The sequence below is a fragment of the Lepisosteus oculatus genome, chromosome 24 (assembly GCF_040954835.1).
Source record: "Lepisosteus oculatus isolate fLepOcu1 chromosome 24, fLepOcu1.hap2, whole genome shotgun sequence".
NCBI classification, from domain to species: domain Eukaryota; kingdom Metazoa; phylum Chordata; class Actinopteri; order Semionotiformes; family Lepisosteidae; genus Lepisosteus; species Lepisosteus oculatus.
In genome coordinates, this window is record NC_090719.1 from 4,964,462 (window position 1) to 4,985,510 (window position 21,049).

The 21,049-nt window shown below is 37.7% G+C and overlaps 1 protein-coding gene across 12 annotated transcripts in view; it reads left to right on the plus strand.

Moving 5' to 3' along the window:
* LOC102686091 (potassium channel subfamily T member 1) overlaps positions 1 to 21,049 on the plus strand; it is a 128,766-nt gene that overhangs the window by 35,079 nt on the left and 72,638 nt on the right. Inside the window, exons 1-2 of one of the 12 annotated variants that reach the window (XM_069183289.1) lie at positions 7,772 to 8,150; positions 17,806 to 17,844. The exons of 10 other annotated variants lie outside the window; for them this stretch is intronic. In XM_069183289.1, coding sequence (XP_069039390.1) covers positions 8,005 to 8,150; positions 17,806 to 17,844 — 185 coding nt within the window. In that variant the 5' untranslated portion in view covers positions 7,772 to 8,004. Of the gene's footprint in view, positions 1 to 7,771; positions 8,151 to 17,805; positions 17,845 to 21,049 lie in introns of those variants that run through there. One more of the 12 variants, XM_069183290.1, reaches the window with a different exon arrangement.

Genomic DNA, 21,049 nt, shown 5'->3' on the forward strand with positions numbered 1-21,049 from the left:
TAATTTAATTGATTACCTGAATTAAGAAATTAGGCTGCATTGGACAAAGTATTTTGTTAATGGATCAAGTTATTATGTAAAAGTAGCAGGGCCTTTTAATAGCTCATGTATACCATATCAGTCTACTTTTTTAGCAAGCAAGCAGGAGAGTAGCTTTTGAGCCTATCCAGTTGACAGTTATGTAAACATTAGTGACCTCTAAATGTGGAAAAAGATTGTAAAACTTCTCTATTTCTGTGCTACAACATCTTTGAATGCATCCTTCCTTATCTGTTGTTAAAATGCAAATATTTCCTTACCTGAATAGGCCGATCTTTTCTCCAGCTTTTACAAAGCGATGATTTAGTTATACAGTAGGCTCTATTCAAACTGCTAACCATATACTGTAAATACAGGTTACCAAAAGCTCTAACAGTGCAATTCACTCCTTGCTGGAGTGAATTGCACATTGTGGTTCTAATGATTGTTATTGATTCAAGCATATTCAAAATCAACAAAGGTAGGGTGAACCTAAGTGTCTGTGCTTCCAGAGACACTGAGATGGGACAGGATTTTACAACTGAAAAAGAAATACATTAATTTCCGAATTGGCTATTCTGTCTTACATCTTTGCTGAGATGAACACTGGTGATTAATCCCCACAAGATGTGATTGTTATCAGCTTGCCAGTATAAAACCTTTCCTGAAATCATGCTTTTGAACAAATCAGTAACATTATACAGCCATACACATGGTTTGATCTGGTCATGGGCTGGAATAATACAAATTGGGGATAGAGATGCACTCAAATACAAATCTCAACTTGATATAGGGCCTTAGCAAAAAATAAAAAAATGTGACAAAACAGAAAAATAAAATGAGAATTGTGTTTTTTTATCTTATGCTTGGGTTTTTATTAGTTTATTTTATGTTTTTATTGATTCTGTCCATAAATGCACTCACATGCTTGAGTATTATATTTATTGTAATTGTTGCTTGTTTGTTAAGCGTTTGATATTGCAAATATCATGGAAGATTTTGAGAATCATGTGTTAATATTCACTTTGTTTTCCACAAATTGATCCCGTGTGAAGATACCCATAGATTCAAATGTGTTTTGTACTTAAGTGATTTTTTTTCCTTTTGTCTTAACTGATTTACAGCAACACTGTGCTGTGTTGCTACAGTACTTGTTCTGGCTGCTCTTTGTGCTGAGTTTGCAGCTGTAGCCTATTATCGATGGAAAGATTTCACCTTTACATATAGAAAATATTGTGCAGGGCAAGTTTGTTCTGAAACTCTCAGAGCAGGACGTGCAGAAGACTCTGAGCAGGGTGAAAATCCGCAAGGCTGCAGGGCCTGATGGGATACCACCTCGCGTCCTGAGGACATCTGCAGCCCAGCTGACCACAGTGTTTACAGACATCTTTAACTCCTCCCTGTCACAGTCCATGGTCCCCACCTGCTTTAAAAAAAACACTATTGTTCCAACCCCCAAAAAGACAAAAGTGACATGCCTGAATGATTACCGCCCAGTAGCATTAACATCTGTGGTGATGAAATGCCTGGAGAAGCTGATGTTGTCACACATCAACTCCTCCATCACAGAGTCCCTGGACCCCTTGCAGTTCGCCTACCAGAACAACAGATCAGTGGATGATGCTGTCTCCCTGGCTCTGCATACAGCCTTGGAACACCTGGACACTAAGAACTCGTATGTGAGAATGCTGTTTGTGGACTACAGTTCAGCATTCAATTCCATCATACCCAGTCAACTGATGACAAAGCTCAGGGGATTAGGTCTGTGCAACTCTGTCTGCAACTGGCTGCTGGACTTTCTTATCGAGAGACCACAGGTGGTGTGGATAGGCAATAAAACATCAACACCACTCACCCTGAGCACTGGAACCCCACAAGGCTGCTGTCTGAGTCCAAGGTGCACAGCAAGACACAGCAACAACCGCATCATTAAGTTTGCCGATGACACCACTATAATAGGACTGATCAGTGATGACGAGTCCACTTACAGGGATGAAGTTGTACAGCTGCTTAGGTGGTGTCATAGCAATAACCTGGACTTGAACATAAAGAAAACGAAAGAGCTAATAGTGGACTTTCGGAGACACAGGCCACACACTCACAGCCCACTCAGTATTGATGGAACGGAAGTGGAAACAGCCACCAGCTTTAGGTTTTTGTGAATTCACATCTCTAAAGATCTAACCTGGACTGTGAACACTGACTCTATCATGAAGAAGGCTCAGCAGCGCGTATATTTCTTGAGGTGCTTCAAGCGATGGGGGATGCCAATACATGTGTTGGTGAACTTCTACCGCTGCACTATCGAGAGCATCCTTACCAACGGTATCACCGTGTGGTATGGCAACACCTCTTCGCGAGAAAGAAAGGCACTGCAGAGAATGGTCAATATGGCCCAGAAGATCATCGGCTGCGGTCTCACCGAGATTAAACAGCTCTATGAGGACCGCTGCCGTGGTAGAATTCTGGCCATCACAGAGGACAGTCACCACCCCGGGCATGAGCTCTTCACCCCACTGCCCTCAGGCAAGAGATATAAGAGCATACGGACACTTACCACTAGATTCTTCAATAGCTTCTATCCACAAGCAGTGAGACTGGCGAACACATTTAGCCATCCCCCTCGGACCACACCTACACCATCACCATCTACCTCTTTATGATTTCTTATCTATTGCACATCTCCAGTCATTGTTTACATGTCTGTATTGTTTACATTCAAACTGTCTACATGTTTACTTGCACATTGTCTATTGTTTGTTTGTACATTGTCTTGATGCACTGTTTGCACTTTGTTTTGTTTTTTACACTTGTTTTACAATCGAGAGACTTTCTGTAAGTAAGAATTCCATTGTATCAGTACCGGTTACATATGGCAATAAAGTTCAAGTTCAAGTTCAAGTTCAAAAGGTTATTGCAGGTCTGTGGCTGAGCTCACTTTTGTTTTATTTGACTTTTTTGAGCAGTCATATTCCTTCCCTATCTACACTGTTATAGAACCAATGCCCGGCTAGCTCAGTCAGTAGACCATGAGACTCTTAATATCTGGGTTGTGGGTTTGAGGCCCATATCGGGAGGCTGGGATGTTCTTATTAGGGACAGTGCAGTGGCTCTGTGGCTAAGGATCTGTACCTGTGGTTGGAAGGTTGCTGGTTCATATCCTGTGGCCGGCTGAGGAATCCTACTCTGTTGGGCCCCTGAGCAAGGTGCTGTATAAATGGCTGACCCTGTGCTTTGACCCCAGGCTTCTCTCTGTGTCTGTGTGTCTCATAGAGAGCAAGTTGGGGTATGCAAAAAGACAAATTCCTAATGCAAGAAATTGTATACTGTATGGCCAATAAAGAGATCTTATTTGATATTCATAAAATAGTCATATCCAGGAGTCTTGATTTTGAATTGACAGTGGGAACTGAGATCTGTGATTCATACATGAATAATTTTAATGAGAAGCGATTACAAGAGCCAAGAATCAGTTCTGTTATAATGGGGTGTGTGATCTCATTTGTGACATTAATTCTCCTTTGGGTGCATGTCTGTGTTTAAAAGTCATTGGGCCACTGGCCATACCTCTGAATAAGTATATACAGTACATATATGTATGGTTTGTTTGTTATTGCTGTTGTTGTTATTTTATCACCCTGGTCTTTTGGCAGATTAATGACATTTTTTTTTACCAAATGTTCACTAGTTAATAGTAGAATTTAAGTTGTACTTAAACGGAAACAAATAAACATGGTAGCAGATGTATTATTTAATGTTTGCAATTAGAAAGTGTCAGTTTAGTCAAATTAATTCCTTTGCAGTCTTTCTTTTGGGAACGTTAATTTCCACAGAATGAAAGGCATGTTTTCCTTTGAGGCAGAAAGTGTTACATTAGGCTGACTGTCCTTCGGTGAACAGCTCAGCAAGGTCAAATCAACAGCTCTAAACCTGCCCAACTCCAAGGAAAAGGTTGAGTAATCAGGCTGAGTTTTCATCCTGAAATCACTGAGAACTTGAACTTGACTTCTAAAGCATCAAACCTTTCTGGAAAGGGGGTTCAAGTAATCTCATCATCATTTTTTTAAATTTTAATAATATATACTTTTATTTGTACAAAAATACTTACCCAGGAACAAGTAAAGGTTTATTCCATGGTGAAATGAAGAGAAAAAAGACACAATGTTTCACACCTGAAGAAGGCTCCACAAATGTTGAGTCTCTTTTCTTTTCCTTTCAGCATGGAATAAACCTTTGCAGCTTATGCCTGCTCATGCAGCTATCCAATCAAACTTATATATACCTATATATATACGTACATGAACCAATAAACAAAGATCATAAGTTACATGAGTTTTTATTATACTTGAAGCTCAATCTACTCCAGCAGCCCCCCCTGGATGATACAACAACAGTCACCAACATGTTCACCACACACCACCTTTCAGTGGGAAGAGTAATGAAGCCAGTTCATGAATAGGGATTATTAGGAGCCATGATTTGTAAAGGCCAGGAGAAAATATTGACCAGGACACCGAACTTATATTACTATAATTGCTGTGTGAAGTCTTGGCTGGGGCTGCAAATGTGTCTGAAGTATACAAATGTAGATGTTTTTTTTTTTAAATGTTTAATGGTGTAATTGGTTTCCCTCTGACCTGAAATGCCCTTTTGCAGAGACAGTCAGGATTTTAATGTGCAGTAGGAGCAATTAGGGGCAATTGTAACTTACTTAAAGAATAGCACATGTAACATCTGATGAGCTCTTCTGTGATCCCCTGAGAATGAATAAAGTATACATGCACTGGACTGAACTGGTGTTTAGATTAAGTAAGCTATCTGAAATGGTGAGTGAGAAGGATCCACTTTATCAAAGTACACAGATGAAAAATTCATGAGAAATTTAGATGTCTGACTGGGAGACTAAAACACTGTTTGCTACAATGCAAAGCAAGGTTTCTTTGCAGTCTCATTTTGCATGCTATCCAATGACAGCTGTAGAAAAAACAGAATGGTCTCTATTAAATTTTGATGACTACAAACACATTCAGCCAAAATTGGTGAGGCAGGGGTTATAGTATTCAACTGCTTTGAAATAATAAATGAACAATATATAATAAACTCTGATACAGCATCATCCCTCAGGAAAAATGCCCTTGGGGTGATGTAGTTTTAGTCTTCCAATTTGCATAACAGTTATTATACTGAACAATAAGGGTGATAAGACAAATATTCTGTCATTTTGAATAAATAATTCACAGCAATGACAGAGTATTGTACCAGAGATTATAGACTCATTGAGATAGCACTGTGGGGTAAAAAGGTTATTCTGTAATTATTTGTCATTATCAAATAATTTTTAAAGATGATCATGCCTTTTGTAAAGTATCAGAAAATAATTTGAATAGATTGTATTATTCCCTAGTTCTTAAATGACGCTTACAGTGTGTGTCATCTGGAATCTTTCATACAGTTACTACGTGGTTTTCCAGTTATATGTCAATATGTGCTTTAGACCTTCTTGAGAAAATGTACCTCAGAAATGAATATGACAAACAGGGTTCAGTTGTACAGTGTTTTGGGACTACAAGGATTTTCTAAAGTTATACATATACAGTACATTGTTTGAACGCTTTGGAAAATCAATCACTTCATCATCCATTTTCACTTCTTCCAGTTCAGGGTCAAGGGAAAGCTGGAGCATATCTCGGCAAGCAATGGACACAAAACACAGTACACTCTGGACAGGACACCAGTCCATTGCAAGGCAGACACACACACACTCAGACCTACAGTAGGTCCAATTTCCCCAGAAGCCAGTTAAACAACCAATATGATTTTCACCTGTGGGAGGACACCCATACTGTAGTATTCCAAGAATTGGACCAGAGGTGCTGTAAGGCAGCAGTGCTAATCACTGCTTCACCGTGCTGCCCTAAACAGAACTTAATTAAAGGCTACAAATGAAAAGACACCATTCCAATTTTTACTCATTTGGTCCATGAATTTTGAAGAAATGGCTGGATGAAAGTTCTGGCTTCCACAACATAAATGGGTAACCTGTTCCATACTCCCACAACCCTTTGAATAAAGAACTGCCACCATTTCTAGGACTGAAATGCAAGTTTTCCTCATGCATTCTCCTCGCAGACATCTATCAGGATAACAAACGTTTTTTCATGTCAGAAGTACTTTTGGAAAATAATCCTAAATGTATGTGCTGTTAGAAAAAAAGTGGATAGGATTGTCAATGGATTAATAGTAATGTTACCCACAGTAGGTATTCTCAAGTGGATTTTACAGGGCGATCATTATAAGTCTTGAAATGAATAAAATGAACTGTATATTGAAATATAAACCCCATTTTAGATTGCTGCTCTCTGCTTTAGAAAAGAAACCCCTGAACTGTTAGCTGTAAACTAGTAACTATGATCTAGCAAATTAAGTAAATTATGAACACACATTTCCCAAGGAAATTAAGATGATTAAACCTAAAACTTTTAAATGTAATTTCTGCTTATTTCCAATGTCTTGAATCACAATCCATCACCATGGACCGTGCTGAGCTTGATCACTTAATCTTAGCACAGTTGGATGAAACGAAGATAGAGAATCATTTTGTGGTGTGTTTAAGACTGGGGTTAACAGTTCCAACCTGAATAAACAACTGAATTATTTTCATAGACATACTGTATATCTGATTTCTCCTAAAGTCAATTAATAATAATAACAACATCACTTTATTAACCCTTTACAATTTCTTGCATTAGGAATTGTCTTTTCGCATACCCCAGCTTGTTCTCCATGATCTCCACACAGACACACAGTTAGGGAGAGAGCCTGGAGTCAGAGCGCAGGGTCAGTCATTGTATAGCACCCCTGGAGCAGTTGGGGCTAAGGGCCTTGCTCAGGGGCCCAACGGAGTAGGATTCCTCTGCCGGCTGCGGGATTTGAACCAGCAACCTTCCAGCCACAGGGGCAGATTCTTAGCCACAGAGCCAAATTACCTTGGAACTAATTCTTAACTCTTTACCTTCAGATCGAAGGGTAGCACAGATTGCACAAGTTTTTATATAGACCTACATATATAATACTGTACATAATAATAAACATATTCGTGTGATTTTGCTTAATTGCAGATGTGAGCCTTTGGTCAAGTACCCCTTTTTATAAACCGTATAGGAAAATAAAACTGATTTTAGGGGATGTTATCTATGTATACACTACACGAAAACTCTCGCACTGTAATATTTTTTTTAAATATAAGGAACTAAACTTATTAGCAGTAGTCGTCATAGCATAATTGAGCACGTTATTTTCTATTTCAGTACCTACTATTTTTTAACATCTAAAATATGCCGTATACTTCACACTTTTACTGTTGTCCTTGTTATATGCTTTGTAATTATAATATCGTATTATTTTTCAGATTAAGGAAACTACTGTACAGTATTACCTCATAAATCTTTCCGTCTACACCGCTGATACTCCCAAATGCAATTAAATTAAGTGTTAAATCTAGAATAATGCTTGAAGGTGTCCATTTAAATCAGGGAAGAATGCTAAATATTTTCTCATCGTTTAACTTAATCATTCTTACCTTTTATAATTACTTTGGTTTTGTTATTTTAGAGTACGGTACTTCAGAATGATTAGAAGAGGCACATAATTACAATTTGTAACGCCAGAATCGCTATATTGATAAGAACACCAGAGCGCTTGTCCACAGTGTTTCAACCTACAGTACTTCGCGGAAAACAATTACGATCTGCGCTTTTTAAGCAGCTAAGAACATGAGCAAGAAATTCACCAGTTCCAGGATTGTTCCATTGACTAAAATCTTGCAGGGAGGATGATGCGATCAAATCAGGTGGTACCAGCTTGCAGCGTTAAGCGTGTAAGGGTTGCAGTGCAAATGCCTGCTAAATAGTGCGTTGGGCTTTATTGAAAGGGAGCAAACTGGCTCGGAGTAAATCAGCAATCAGATTAAATTGATCAATCCCAGAGATGGCTGGAGCCAAGCTGATGCCTTCACCTTCAGAGATTGATGCAGATATGAAGAACGACACTCCGAGCATCGGGGAGGCGACTTGGGTCAACTCCTTGATGTCCAGTCGGAGGATGGGATCATTCGGAAGCGATGTTGGTCCAAGGTACTGCAGAATCGCAGTAGCTGTGTTTGAAAGGCACCAGTAGTTGATTCTTAAAGCTGCAGCATGCTACAACTTGCACCGCTGTCAAATTGAGCTTCATCTAAAATGCGCAAATACGGATTAGGTTGAATATTACTACATTTTAACGCAGGAGACATCAGATGCATGTGTTAAAACTTCAAGAAACAATTCTAAAAAAGATTTCTGGATTACTGCACGACACTAGGACTCACACATGAAATGGGCCTGTTTTATTGTAAACTAAAGAAATTCCAGGAATCGTGCTATCTATTGGGCCATTTAATTAAACCAGTACGGTGGTCATTTTAAGTAAACCACTGCTTAGACTAATCCGCTAAATTCATACCTGCCCAAGTAACAATACGCTTTGCAGGACTTCATAGAATAGCTTGTAAGAATAGGTTGAACTAATAGAAACAAGAGAACACGTGGTTTTAAGTATACAGTTTATGATTTCTCCGTCTAACACACTTGCTCGCCAATATGTCTTAAAAGATGTTCAGGCGATAAACCGTTGGTTACATAAACTTACAGATGCTTTACCTTGTTTATTAAATAGTATTTTATGTATTAACATGTTGAGGTAATTCAAAAGTATGTTTTCTTATAAGGTACAATGTTATAACCAGTATTTTGAAGTATACTTTATTATCTTCGACTTGATGTTGCCTCTTATAAGATAACTAGAATTTGAATTTGTATTCTCTTTCTGCATGTTTCTGTCACTTTATTTACTCAGTATTGTAGTGCAAACCAAGGGGATATTTTGCAAAACAGAAGTCATTCAAAGCGGCTTCTTCAGCCACCATTACTTATACAGCCAACTCCCAAAGCATAATAAATCTGACCTCTGGGACTTGAAAACTACACTGTCTTGATAAGTTAAAGTTGGCAGTAAATAAATAAAACATGGTGTCAGATACTGCAGTACAGTATATGCTTTTCAGAAACCCAGAATGTAAATTCCGGTTGACGGAATTCTGTCTCTTTCTTTTTACTTGAGCCTGCCTTTGTATCCTTTTTAACTTAAAAAAATGAAAATAAATAAAAAAAAATCAGTAACAGAGCCACACCGGTATTATATGTGTATAGAACTGTTTAGTTCGCAAAAAAAGAGAAAATTGTCATGTTGTGGAAGTTTGTGTGTTTTCTTTTATTTGTATGAGAGAGAGGTTAAAGAGAAAAAAGTTTTGGTTTACAGATGTAAGTACTGTATGACTTTGGTGACTATCAGAAAGATGTTTGAAGGGTGAACATTCAGTATCTTTTTGTCATAATTATTGCAATAAAAATGAAGATTTTCTTCAATTTATTTTAAGCAGACCTCACCATGGAAAAATAAGGAAAGCACAAGAATGCATGTTGTTCGTTTTAGTTTGGTGGTTTTGAATTCGTAACGGCTACAGTATATCTTTACTTCAAAGCGCAACAGTTCAGAGTTTAGAATAGCTGCTCCTTTGGCAATAACGTTTTAATAGGCATACACTTACTGCAAGGAGCTGCAGTTTAAATCAAGGGCATGTCATTAGCTGACATTGACTAGGATTCCTCAAGCAGTAAAGTTTCTCCTGATCTTCTTCTACTATAGAGTTGCTGGTGCTTCATATGTCTTCCATGTGTTGCCCAGCTGGGTGCTGCACTTCATTGGTGAATTAAGTTGTTTTCCCTCCTATACAGTTTGTGAAGTGCTTCACAGATACAAGCAGTTCTTATTATTAACTGCTGAATGGCTGTGGCAGGTGAGCATGTCTGAGGAGTATCTTTAGAAGGTTCCATTCAAAATCTGTGGTACAGCTTATGTAGTCACAGAGAACTAGATAAATACAAATTGATGTACAGGTGCACTACAAAGCCCATTACTTAGTACTGTACTTCTGCTCCTGAATGTCATATTATGACATTTAGGAGTGTATCAGGTGTAGCGTCTGTCAGTAATTGTGAAACAGTATCAGTGCACTTGTCAATCTTATATTGGCTTCAGGGGCCTCTTGCCGTTGAAGGGTTGTGCTTTTTCTAAACGGTAATACTGTACCTTTGATTCATTCATCATTAGCCACAGAGTAATTACCTGAAAAGGAATCAAAGAACACACACCTGTCTTCTCTGCGATATATCTTTTAGTTGTCAAGCTTCACATACAGTACTACCTGTAAATGAGACAGGTTTATTGCCTTTCAGGGTTTTGAATAAAAATAATTAGAACAAAGTAGTTTCGTGCTAAGCAGTAAGAAATCTAATGGGGGTTAGCTGGGAAGTTTAAGTCACAATAGTTTTGCATTGTAGTGATTTTGTTTTCCTCATGTTCCTCATGTTGACTTCATTCTAAAGAAAGTATTTGTTAGTGGAAGTAGTATTTAAAAGAAAAAACTGAAATATATGATATGGGGTATTTTCCTGGGAGGCCATTGGACTTCTAGAGCCATAGCGTTAATTAATCTGCTCTGAATTTCTAAAATTACATGTAATAAAGGTATTATGTCATGTAAGAAGCACAATGTAGCCACATTTAAAACCAAATCCACTATGCTAAATGTAGCTGTTGTCCTAGGAAAATCGATTTTGGGGGAAAAAATGCAGATCTGCCTTGCAAAGATTTTGTTTTTCAGAAGAAATCAAAAGTGATCCAACATTTCTTTTAAAGAAGTGAAAACACCACCAACTAATTCTTTAATGTTATTAACTGGAGGCTTTGGTTTTCCTCTGGAAAGGATGCAGGCAAAGTCAGAATAACAAGTAGGTTTTAGTTGAAGAAAATAAAATGAATATTTGATATGCACCTCCAGGGCGTGCGTAAGGAAGTTAATTGTCTTGTTTAACCAAATTTTTCAGGGATATCACTGTTTCTTCAGACAGCCTTTTGAAACCTAAAAGTGAGTTGTAGGTTGCAAACCTAGTTTTTTACTACTTAACTGATTTAAAAAAATCCACAGTTTGGAAAATAATTTATTAAAGATCAAAGTCTATGTCTGAGAGTAATCAGGTTCATTTAATAATGTTGTAATTTCCTAGCTTTCGTATATGCAAAACATTCTTTCTAATAGCAAACCCAAGATATGAATGTACTGTAATGTAATTCTAATTATTTTACATTACATGAAAACACCTAGAAGTGTTTTTTTAATCAATTTAATTAACATTCCTTTAAGGGGATGGCTGAAGAACATGCAGCTTTCTGAAAAAGATATTGTATAAACCTAACATCAAATTCAATCAGTACTTTTAAAAATACAATTTAAATGATTCTAATGTTAAAGAGCAGGGAAAGCTAGTCACTTACAAACTGTGGAGGTTGTGGGGAGAGGGTCTTAAGACTACTGATCTTAGTTTATACCAGTAGCAGGCCAGGTCAGAAAGATTGAAATTACAGCTGACCTCCCACTAATTGTCAATAGACACAGCGAGTGAATAGGATAATTGGTAAATAGACACAGCGGCACTTAATAGGATAATCAGAAAAGGGTTCAGAAGACACATTCTATCAGTGCTGTGATTTGTTATATTTGGTGTGAAGAGTGTAAGTGGCTGTGTTTTAGAATAGCAAAGCTCCTGTATTGATTAGTATAGTTATTGTGAGTTGTTTTCAATATGTTCAGAAACATTGAGCCCCCTTTTTAAGTTGGGATCGTTCACAATGTCCTTGCTACACTTGTAATTGTTTAGTATAAGTTACATGGGAAAAAAAAATATCTTTAGGTGTTGCTGATTTTAGGATCTTTGACAAATTTAGTGGACCATGGCTGAGCATCACAAGACTGAGATTAAAACTGCAGTGCACTTTTAAAATAGAGAAATGTTGTTTTCTTGGAACTAAAGAATCAGTCTATAGTACTATCTAATCCTTACAAGACCTATAATTTGTTTTGTTGCAAGCCAAAAGGCAGACAAGTATGAGAAGAACCTAATGTATTTTTTCACTGTGAAAAGTTGTTTAGCACTTCTTTGGGTTTATATCAATGTTTTTTATCACTGTCGTGAAAATATTTAATGTATTGAGGTTGTTATTGTTTTTCCCCATAACAAAACATCAAGTCACTGAGGAACTGGATTCAATAACTCTGAAATTCTCTTTATGTGTGTTGGCTTTATTATTCTTAGTTTGTTAATAAACTTAAGATTCCAAAGAAAGACTTTGGTAAGATAACCTAGCCTGGTGTGATTACAGGGAAATCCTCCAACTTATAAGTCTGTTAACTATGTAAAGTGCACCTGTAAATGTTATTCTTTATTCATGTCCTGTTTTATTGTATAGTGTATGTAGTGTACAACACACGCGTTCACAAGCTTAGAATAAATTAAAACCTCATTTCCCAGTCCAGTCACAAATCCATCTGTGGTTTTGATCCTCTTAGTTTGCTTTCCCCTTTTTTATCTGAATTTTCAGAACAAGTTTTCCAGTACTTCAAGAAGCCTAATGGCTCCTGCCCCATCTAACAATGGTCATCTCCGGTCCAGACCAGTACTGGAGTAACCCCCTGCCATAAATGTAGCAAAGCAAGAACTCCAGGACTTCAATATGCTCAACCAATGTTCATCATTGGTCCAGAAGGGGTGTTCAAAAAAACCCAATCAGCAACATGGATGTTCGTCTAGCTTAATGTTTTCTTTGCTAGATTCAAGACTGCTTTTTTTTTTTCAAATGGTTTCTTATGTTTTCCTTGCAAGCAGAGCGTGTAGGATTTTTCCTGTGCTGTAGCCTCGAATTCTCTCCCACACGAGAGGTGCTGGAAAGTTTATCTCAGTCCTGGTAATTAACAGTGCGCCTGCTTTGTGGGTTTATCTTCGGAGAACTTAGTCGTGACTTTTACAGGAGGAAGGCATATTGAGCCTTGAGAGGCAATGAAGCGAACAAAGAGGTGTGACAGTTGGCTGTAGTAGTTTTACAGCAGCTTTCTCCCACTACAGTATTGGTGTCCTCTTGTCACATTCAGCTGTAAATAAAAATGTCTGTGATTTAGTTTTCCAACACATACTGTAACTACTCACACTGACTACATAGTGTTTACTGCATACAGACCATGACAAATTGAAGTTAAAGAGCCTATTATTGCAGTTTCAGATGTGAGTGAATTGCACAGAGAGTCCAATTACTCAGGTCTTTACTACGGGAATGTTTTGAAAAGCACAGCAGAATATGGTTAAGAAACCATTTAGTGATGCTTGCAGGTCTTATACAGTAAATATTAGTGGAAGAAATTATTTCTCTTCAGCTGCCTGTTTTTAGTTCAAAACCCATTTGGATAAACCCGATTTGCATAAAATTTGCAAATGAGGTCATAGATTTCTTCATTAGGTTTGAGATCAGATCTATTTTTGTCTTTGGAAAAGACAGGCTTGGCAAAGTTTTCTTTATAGACGTTTGGGGCAGCAGGAAGAAGTTTACTGTGCAAATTTCATTTTGGCATTAAAATACAGATGGAATTCAATCTTCAAGTGATTGACAACTTATAGTCAATGAAAAAATCATTTTCTTCCACTCAATCTTAATAATTTGCTCTTTTAAATGCATATATTTTTTCTGGTTATTTTTAGAAGTAGCCATGAAAATACAGAAATCTTAATTTTATTTACTTGTTTATTGATTTCTTTTGAATATACTGTAGCAATTCCATTAAATAATAATAAACTTGATTTTATATAGCACCTTTAAATTGGCTTCTCAAAGCACTTTACAGAATGACAACAACAATAAAAAATAAAATACACAAGATATGCACGATTAGAATACACAGTTAGAGGAGACAGTAGATGGTGGTACAGTAGGAGCAGAGGGGTAAAGAACCGAACCAGTTAGGTAAAGTGTCTTCAAAAGAAGAAGGTTTTGAGTCTGGATTTGAAGGAGTTTAGAGAAGGTGACTCTCTGATATCCTTATGAGATAGAGCTCCACAACTTTGGGGTGCAGCAGGAGAAGACCCTGTCACCCATCGAGTGTAGATGGGCTTGGGAGACAGGAGACCACAATTAGAAGAGCGAAGGTTGCGAGGTGGGGAGTAGGACAATAGTAGCTCAGACAGGTACTGAAGGACCAAGCCATGCAGAGCCTTATAGGTGAGCATGAGGACTTTTAAGTGGACATGAAACCAGTGCAGGGACTCCAGGATAGGAGTAATGTGATCACTTAGTCCCGTTCAGGATTCTGGCTGCCAGATTTTGGACGTACTGGAGTTGGTTCAAATTGGATTTAAAAAACCCCAGGGAGTAGAGCATTACAGTAGTCAATTTGGGAAAAGACAAATGTGTTGATCAGATTTTCAGCAATAGTTAGCAATAACTTAGTTACAAAAAGATGGTGAAATGTAGCTTTCCCCTTTTGTATGAGGAATCATTTTTGTGATTTGGTGAAGAACCTTTGATTTTCCTTTTTAAAATTTTTGACAAGCATCATTACATTTGTTCTGTGTTGAGGAGGAATTAAGTATTCAGAGGCCCTCTCATCCCCAAAGGGGGGTAGACTGAAATGACAAGGGATCATGGTGTGAAGGAATTAGAAAAAGTGCTGTTTTAGCAACTGAAGTTTGGACTTTGATTCATATTTTGTGTTTTTATGAAATTACAATCTTCTCTTATTTAAGTGGCATTTGCTATTGAAGCACTGTATTGCCTTTTTTTCCTCTTATACCATGAATTCATGCCTTGATTTCAGATATGGCGAATCAATTGCTTGGATCTTGAAGAATTGAAGAAAAGTATATACTGTAGTATACTGTATGTGTGATTCAGAGAACAACGCTGGCTCTCTGGTTTGTGTCCCTGCTTCAGATTTGTGTGTGTGCCTTATTAAGAAGCACATACTGGCTGTGATGAGCATCCATTTCTGCAGTGACAGGCTTTCAGATGAAAGTGATGATACTCCACTGTAGTCAAACATGCATAGAAGCAATCATTAATCAACATGACTTCTGAAGTCACAGCAAGTTTGGCGTGAGACTTGCTTAAGTGTGTCTTCTAGCTGTTCAGCATCAAGTAGAGTACGTTCGCCAACATGTATAAACAATGTAGCAGATATTTTCTTACACAAACATTTGTCACCACATGGAGACAGCTTAAAGCTCTGAAAAACTGCAATAGCTTTTCTATCACGCTTTGCTGAGCTAAAGGAAACAAAGAGGTGGTGATGACTAATTACAGTATGTTGAATTCTTGGCACCTCCTTTTAATGGCAGCAGGAGGCAAGGTAATCTCTGGATGCATGAGCCGTTGTCTTCTTTTTGACTACAAGTTGGCTGCAGTAACAATCAGAAAGCAAGACTGCTTCAACAGTTCATGGGAACTGTAGTTGTTAAAGCCTTCCTACGCACAGGATGACTGTGCAGTGCAGTACTAAAGAAACTACAAATCCCACACTTCTTTTAATTTACTGCAGAGATCTTGTGGATCTTGCAGCATTTTAAGTAGGGAAGTAAGGAGCCCAGAAAAGAGCCAATGGAATTATTTTAGATGTAAGTTTTTATCAATTTTGTTCTGAATTTACAAGTAACTTGTGAACCCTGATTTTAGGATTTTCTAGCAGCACTATTTCAGAAGTGCTTTTGTATTATTTTATCCACTTGACAGCAGGCATTTAAATACCTGCTGGGAGTTGTGATAGCAAGATTATTGATTTGTCTGTTGGTTCCACAAGCTTTGTGACAAGGCCTGTTTGTACCAGTGTGGGAACAGTACATAATCCTCTTGAATGTCCTTGAACAGATATTTTCTGGTTGCTGTCCTATCCCTCTATAAGCTGAATTAAACAGCAACAGTAATTCTATAGAAATATACAGAAATTGTATGCATTTCCCTATATGAATGACGGGAGACTTTAAAATGATGTGGAGTACTACAGGCTTTATTACCAAAACTTTACATGATTTTGCTGCTTAACTGTACCCTATTAAATACAGGGTTGTTAAGGTGATAAGGGCTCTTTAGTTAGATACTGTACAGTAAGTAAACCCCTAGTTATAGTACTGAGTTTGATGGAAAAATCCTTCAATTGCCCGCTTCATTGTTTTTGATCTTGTCAGAATTGGCCACAATTAGTGATTTTACACTGACACTAAATTGAGAAACTCAAAACATTTCTCAAATTCATTCTGGAGGCTGAGACATCTAACATGTCTGGGGCAGGTAGTAGTACTACTGTAAGCTGGTTGGACAGTCTTCTCTGTTGTAAGTGGATGCCTCACTTGGAGCTCTTGAAAACCACCATCAGTAAGATTCAGGAACAGATCAATACCACAGCTTTATGTTAGTGTAGTCTTTTTCCTGTAAGAGGTGCTGTCCCATAGAAAGACAAGACAGATGTGCAATAACATTTTGGCCCATTTGAAACACACCGAGTCATAAACCCTCCCCTATCTTGTACCAATAAGGGCTGCAGTTACCTGCTACAGTATGTAGGGTCTGCTTTTAACAGACTTGATGTGGAGTTTGCATGAACCTACTGCCAGTTCTTACAAGCATTTCTCTGTTTCAGCAACCAGCCTAAGAATGTTAGTTAGACTCACAGCCCAAACATACAGTAGTGTCCAGGCCAAGCATACTTGAAGATAAATGTTAAGCAGAGCTCTCCATTTTATTTTTTTGTTTTTATTAATTCCATGTGGGAAGACACCACATCAGTTTTGTAATAGTGATAGTGATTTACTAGTACAAGCCACGGCAATCTTAGTGTTTCTTCTTCTGTGGGTGTGTGAGGCAGTTTTTCTTTCTGCCAAAGGGACTAGAGAGTGTGTAATAGAAAAGTAAAAAGGCTTAATAATAAATGCAAGAATGAAAAAATCTGAAATCTCTTGCTCACACCAGCCTGGCTTCTGTTCTAGTGCAGGAGGAATTCCCATGTGGAATACTTACAGTAGGATAGCTCATTTGCTTCCCATGATGTTCAAATTCAGAATATGATTGTGCTGGGTTTTATTCTAGTATTTAGACGTATTGCTTTGTCATTTTTACCTGGGCGCACATCCACACAACCCTACGGAGCTCCTTTCTTCTCACTGTGTCCAAAGCTTTTATCCTTAATACACAAGCACACACACAATTGCCGGCAATCTTTCCAGATGTACAGTATCTTTTTATCTTTTGTGTTGTTCATTAGCAGGCAGAATCAATGAGCAGAGTGCAGAGTCGGAATCATTTTGATTAATCTGGTTCTTAATAGACACTTTTTTCGCAGGGTATCTTAGCAGATGCATGTGAGACAGCTATTTTCTCAAGTCAGGCCGAACTATAAAAGGCCTACACAACAAATCCTACAACAAATGTAAATATGTTTATCATTGTTCTTAATAAAACTCTTTTCAGTTAATTGGAAACAAACTTCCAAGTAGACAAAAAATCAGTAAGAGGCATGGCTTTGCTACTCACACAGACGTAAACTAATACTTGTTTTTGGTGAAACCCCTTTGGTTTGCATTACAAATACAATAAACCACTCAAGGTCGAGTGTCTGGACTGCAGTCAAAACAGCCGCTTTGAATGTTTGAGTGTGCGTCTCCCCAGTCCAGGTGCATGGGTGTCATCTTGTCTTTTGGTGCTCCTATCTGGGTTTAAACGTAGTTCGTTTGTTCATCCACATTTGCATGTTCCTGACTTTTCCCTCCCTTCTTCCCTAATGTTTTTTTCCATTCTTTTATTCACGTGTTCCATGTCTAGGCTCTCTGAGGAGTACAGTATGGATTCCACTAATGCACAGTAAGTTAGAGAGGCCTGTATGCTTGTTTCTAAATGGGGATGTGGTGAGGAGTGCATTTAGATGGAGCTACCCAATATTTCTGCCTCAATCTTATCCAGTACAACCCCTCCATAATGTGTTGGAACCTCCATAATGGGTTGACATTCTCATTCTGCTGAAAGCAGAGATTTTGACAGAGAACAACCACAAAGAATGCCTTTACCCTAAATTAATCTGAAGATTTCATATGGACTTTCTGCACAACCTGCCTTTCTTTCTAGGCTGCTCAATCCTTATTGCCTTTGAATTGAGTTTGGAAAAGTCAGTAGTTCACCTTTTCTTTGTAATGTTATCAGCTCTTTGGTAGAGATGTTGAAGTCATCAACACTCCACGTAATGTTTTTCTGTGGGAAGCAGGTTTGTATCAAAGACTTTTCTAGTTTCTACAGGCTAAAACTTCTACATAAGGGAGCTGCATCATGATGTTATGTGGGGTGAAATGCTGAGATTGTTGCTTAGCAGCAGCTGAAATTCAATTAGGATGATAAAAGATATTAAATGTAAAAACATGGGATGTGATGGACTCCATTTTCTAAATGGAAAATACATCAGTAGATGCAGCAGGGGTAGCAGATATAATAGGGTAGCGGAATTGATAGGAGAAACTCACAGACATGGTTGTTGAGTTGGTTGGTTGAAATCTTTTGAATTGGATTGCTGCTGGGCTCAATGAAGCTTAGGATGCCTAACATAAAAACCCGTTTCATCTGAAGTTCTGGCTAAAAGATTTCATACTGTGAAATGTTTCCTTATTTTTTGTGTTCCGTGGTTCGTGTCAATACCCAGGTGGATAACAGGGAGAGAAAGTGGTTGGTCTATCATAATCTTAATGCTGAAATTGTCCTTCCTCAAACCTCAATTATTAACATCTAAGGCTCCCCGTTGTGCTCCTCTCTCCTTTATTATGCTTTTTTGTGTAGTCACAGTTAAAACTGCTTTGCTTTAGAGTTTTTACTGGTCTTACATACACTTTGCTTGTACCAAAATACAGAATGTAAAGTATCTTTTCTGTAGAATTTTGATGTTTTTTGTGCAGTATTAGGTTTAAATTCTCCATTAGTATTTGAGCCTAAGATTCCAGTGTGGCCTTGAAATTATCTGTCCAGTAATTTTAAAATGAAAACCCATGGGCCTTCCTATGACAATAGAAATTCCATAGTTGAATAAAGGAAACATCATAGTAAATAATGAATAATTACGTTTTAATGGGATTAAAACCTGTCCCAATGCTGACTTTACTAGGGTTTTGCCTTCTTTTAGATATGTGTCTGAAATGACATAATATCTGACTGAAAAATGATCAGATGACTCTGTCCTAGTTAAAAGAAAGGTGTTACGTCCCATTTTTATTGTCAAATGCAGCACAGAAAGATCCTCTGGCAGAAGGGTGAATTTGCAAAAGAAAATGCTGTCTTGGTTACAGTATCAGTAACATCTGAAGCTGGAATATAAACTGATAAATCTCTTGTTCTGATGTGCATATCATACCATCCACTCTTTCCTGTTGTGTCATTTCTTACTTGTGTTTCATTTCAAGTTAATTGTGTTCGCCCTAAGTGGTTCCTTTTTAGTGGTTTAGCTTAGAGTGCTGTTATCCATGGTAATTAACTGTCCAAAGTAACAGCTTTAGAAAAACTCAGAATGTATTTCCGGGAACAGTACAAGGGGGAATTAAAATAGATCTGTTGCTCTGTTTGTCCATCAGAAAAGAATTCTGGTGCATTACTGATATTGTTCCCCTGGTGCGCCACTGATATTTTTTCCCAAAATCGATATGTCAGCTTTAGTAAATCTATAAAGCACTCTGTGAATGTTAAGTACAGTATATCTGTAAAATTTGATCATGAAATTGAATTCACTGAAATGCATGCATTTGAAAGACACCAGTATTTTAACTGTTACTGTTACAGTTGATAAAGACCGTACAACATATTTCAATACATTCTTCAGATCTGTGATATATAGTTCATATCCCATATTTGTGGTAGATTCCCGTGAGCACAGAGGAGCAGTTCTAATGACCATGAATAATATAATTTTAAAAAAAAGTACAATTTAGTTTAAGTGAATTTCATTTTTCAAACTCTGAATCGCTGGCAGAAAATGACCAGCATTAATTGAGATCGACCTTTGTGCCTGTCGAAAAATAAATGTAATTGCACGTCTCTGTCACTGAGGCAGCTATTCCTATTGCTTTGGGGAGATGAGAGTTTTACTGGGATAAGTAGGCATTAAAACACATTGGCAGCCATGAAAGTGGGACCATGTTTCATGTTGCACAATGTGGTAAAAAGGCAGATTTATTACTGGTAAGAGCTCATTGAAAACAATTAGTCCCTCAAGCTTTAATTCAAGGACTGGACATTCCTTTGATGGCAGTATTTTGTGGCATTTTTACAGACAGTTTGGAATTGCCAATTATTTTTCACACTTTATCTTTTCACATTCACCTTGGCAGTACCAACTGGTGAAAGGCAGTCATTCATCAGTTTAGCTCAGATTTGCCACCCCTTGTATGAGTGCAGATGAAATCAGAGTCCAGCATTCTTCAGAAAGAATGTACTGTATTACTGTAAGTCTTTGGAACATCATAGTCCTGCAGCGCACATAGCAGAGTTGGCATTCCTTGGAGCAGTGATGCAGCTTTCACTGAGACCATCCGCAAGCCAAAGGAGATACTTTCATTCCACAGGTACCCTGACAGACCCAAACTTGTTTAAATAAAGAGTACAGTATTCAGCCTGACCTCTATTTAGGTTCTGATACAGTTTGAGGTACTTGGAAGTCCTGTGAAGGCCCAGCAAAATGTGCTCCTACTGAACATAAGCACAGCTTTTGGACTGTAAAGTATTAAATCAAGGTTTTTGGTTGTCCAGTGTTGATTGGGGGTTGGTGTGATCACACTGTGCACTTGAATGTTTTTTTTTTAAATAAGGGAAGTGGTTTCCTTGAAATCCTTTTAAAAAATTGATTATTTTTGCAAACGGAAATGTTTATTTTAACACTTGTCTGTCTCCTTTATACAGTATGTATTTTGTTCCATGTTTTGTACTGTACAGCGATAGGAGATTTTTATGAAAGACCTTTTATAAAGTTTATAAATATCTAGGGTAATCTAATGTTTTTGTACTGGTCTCATTTTTTTTATTTTGTTAGTCCCTGCTA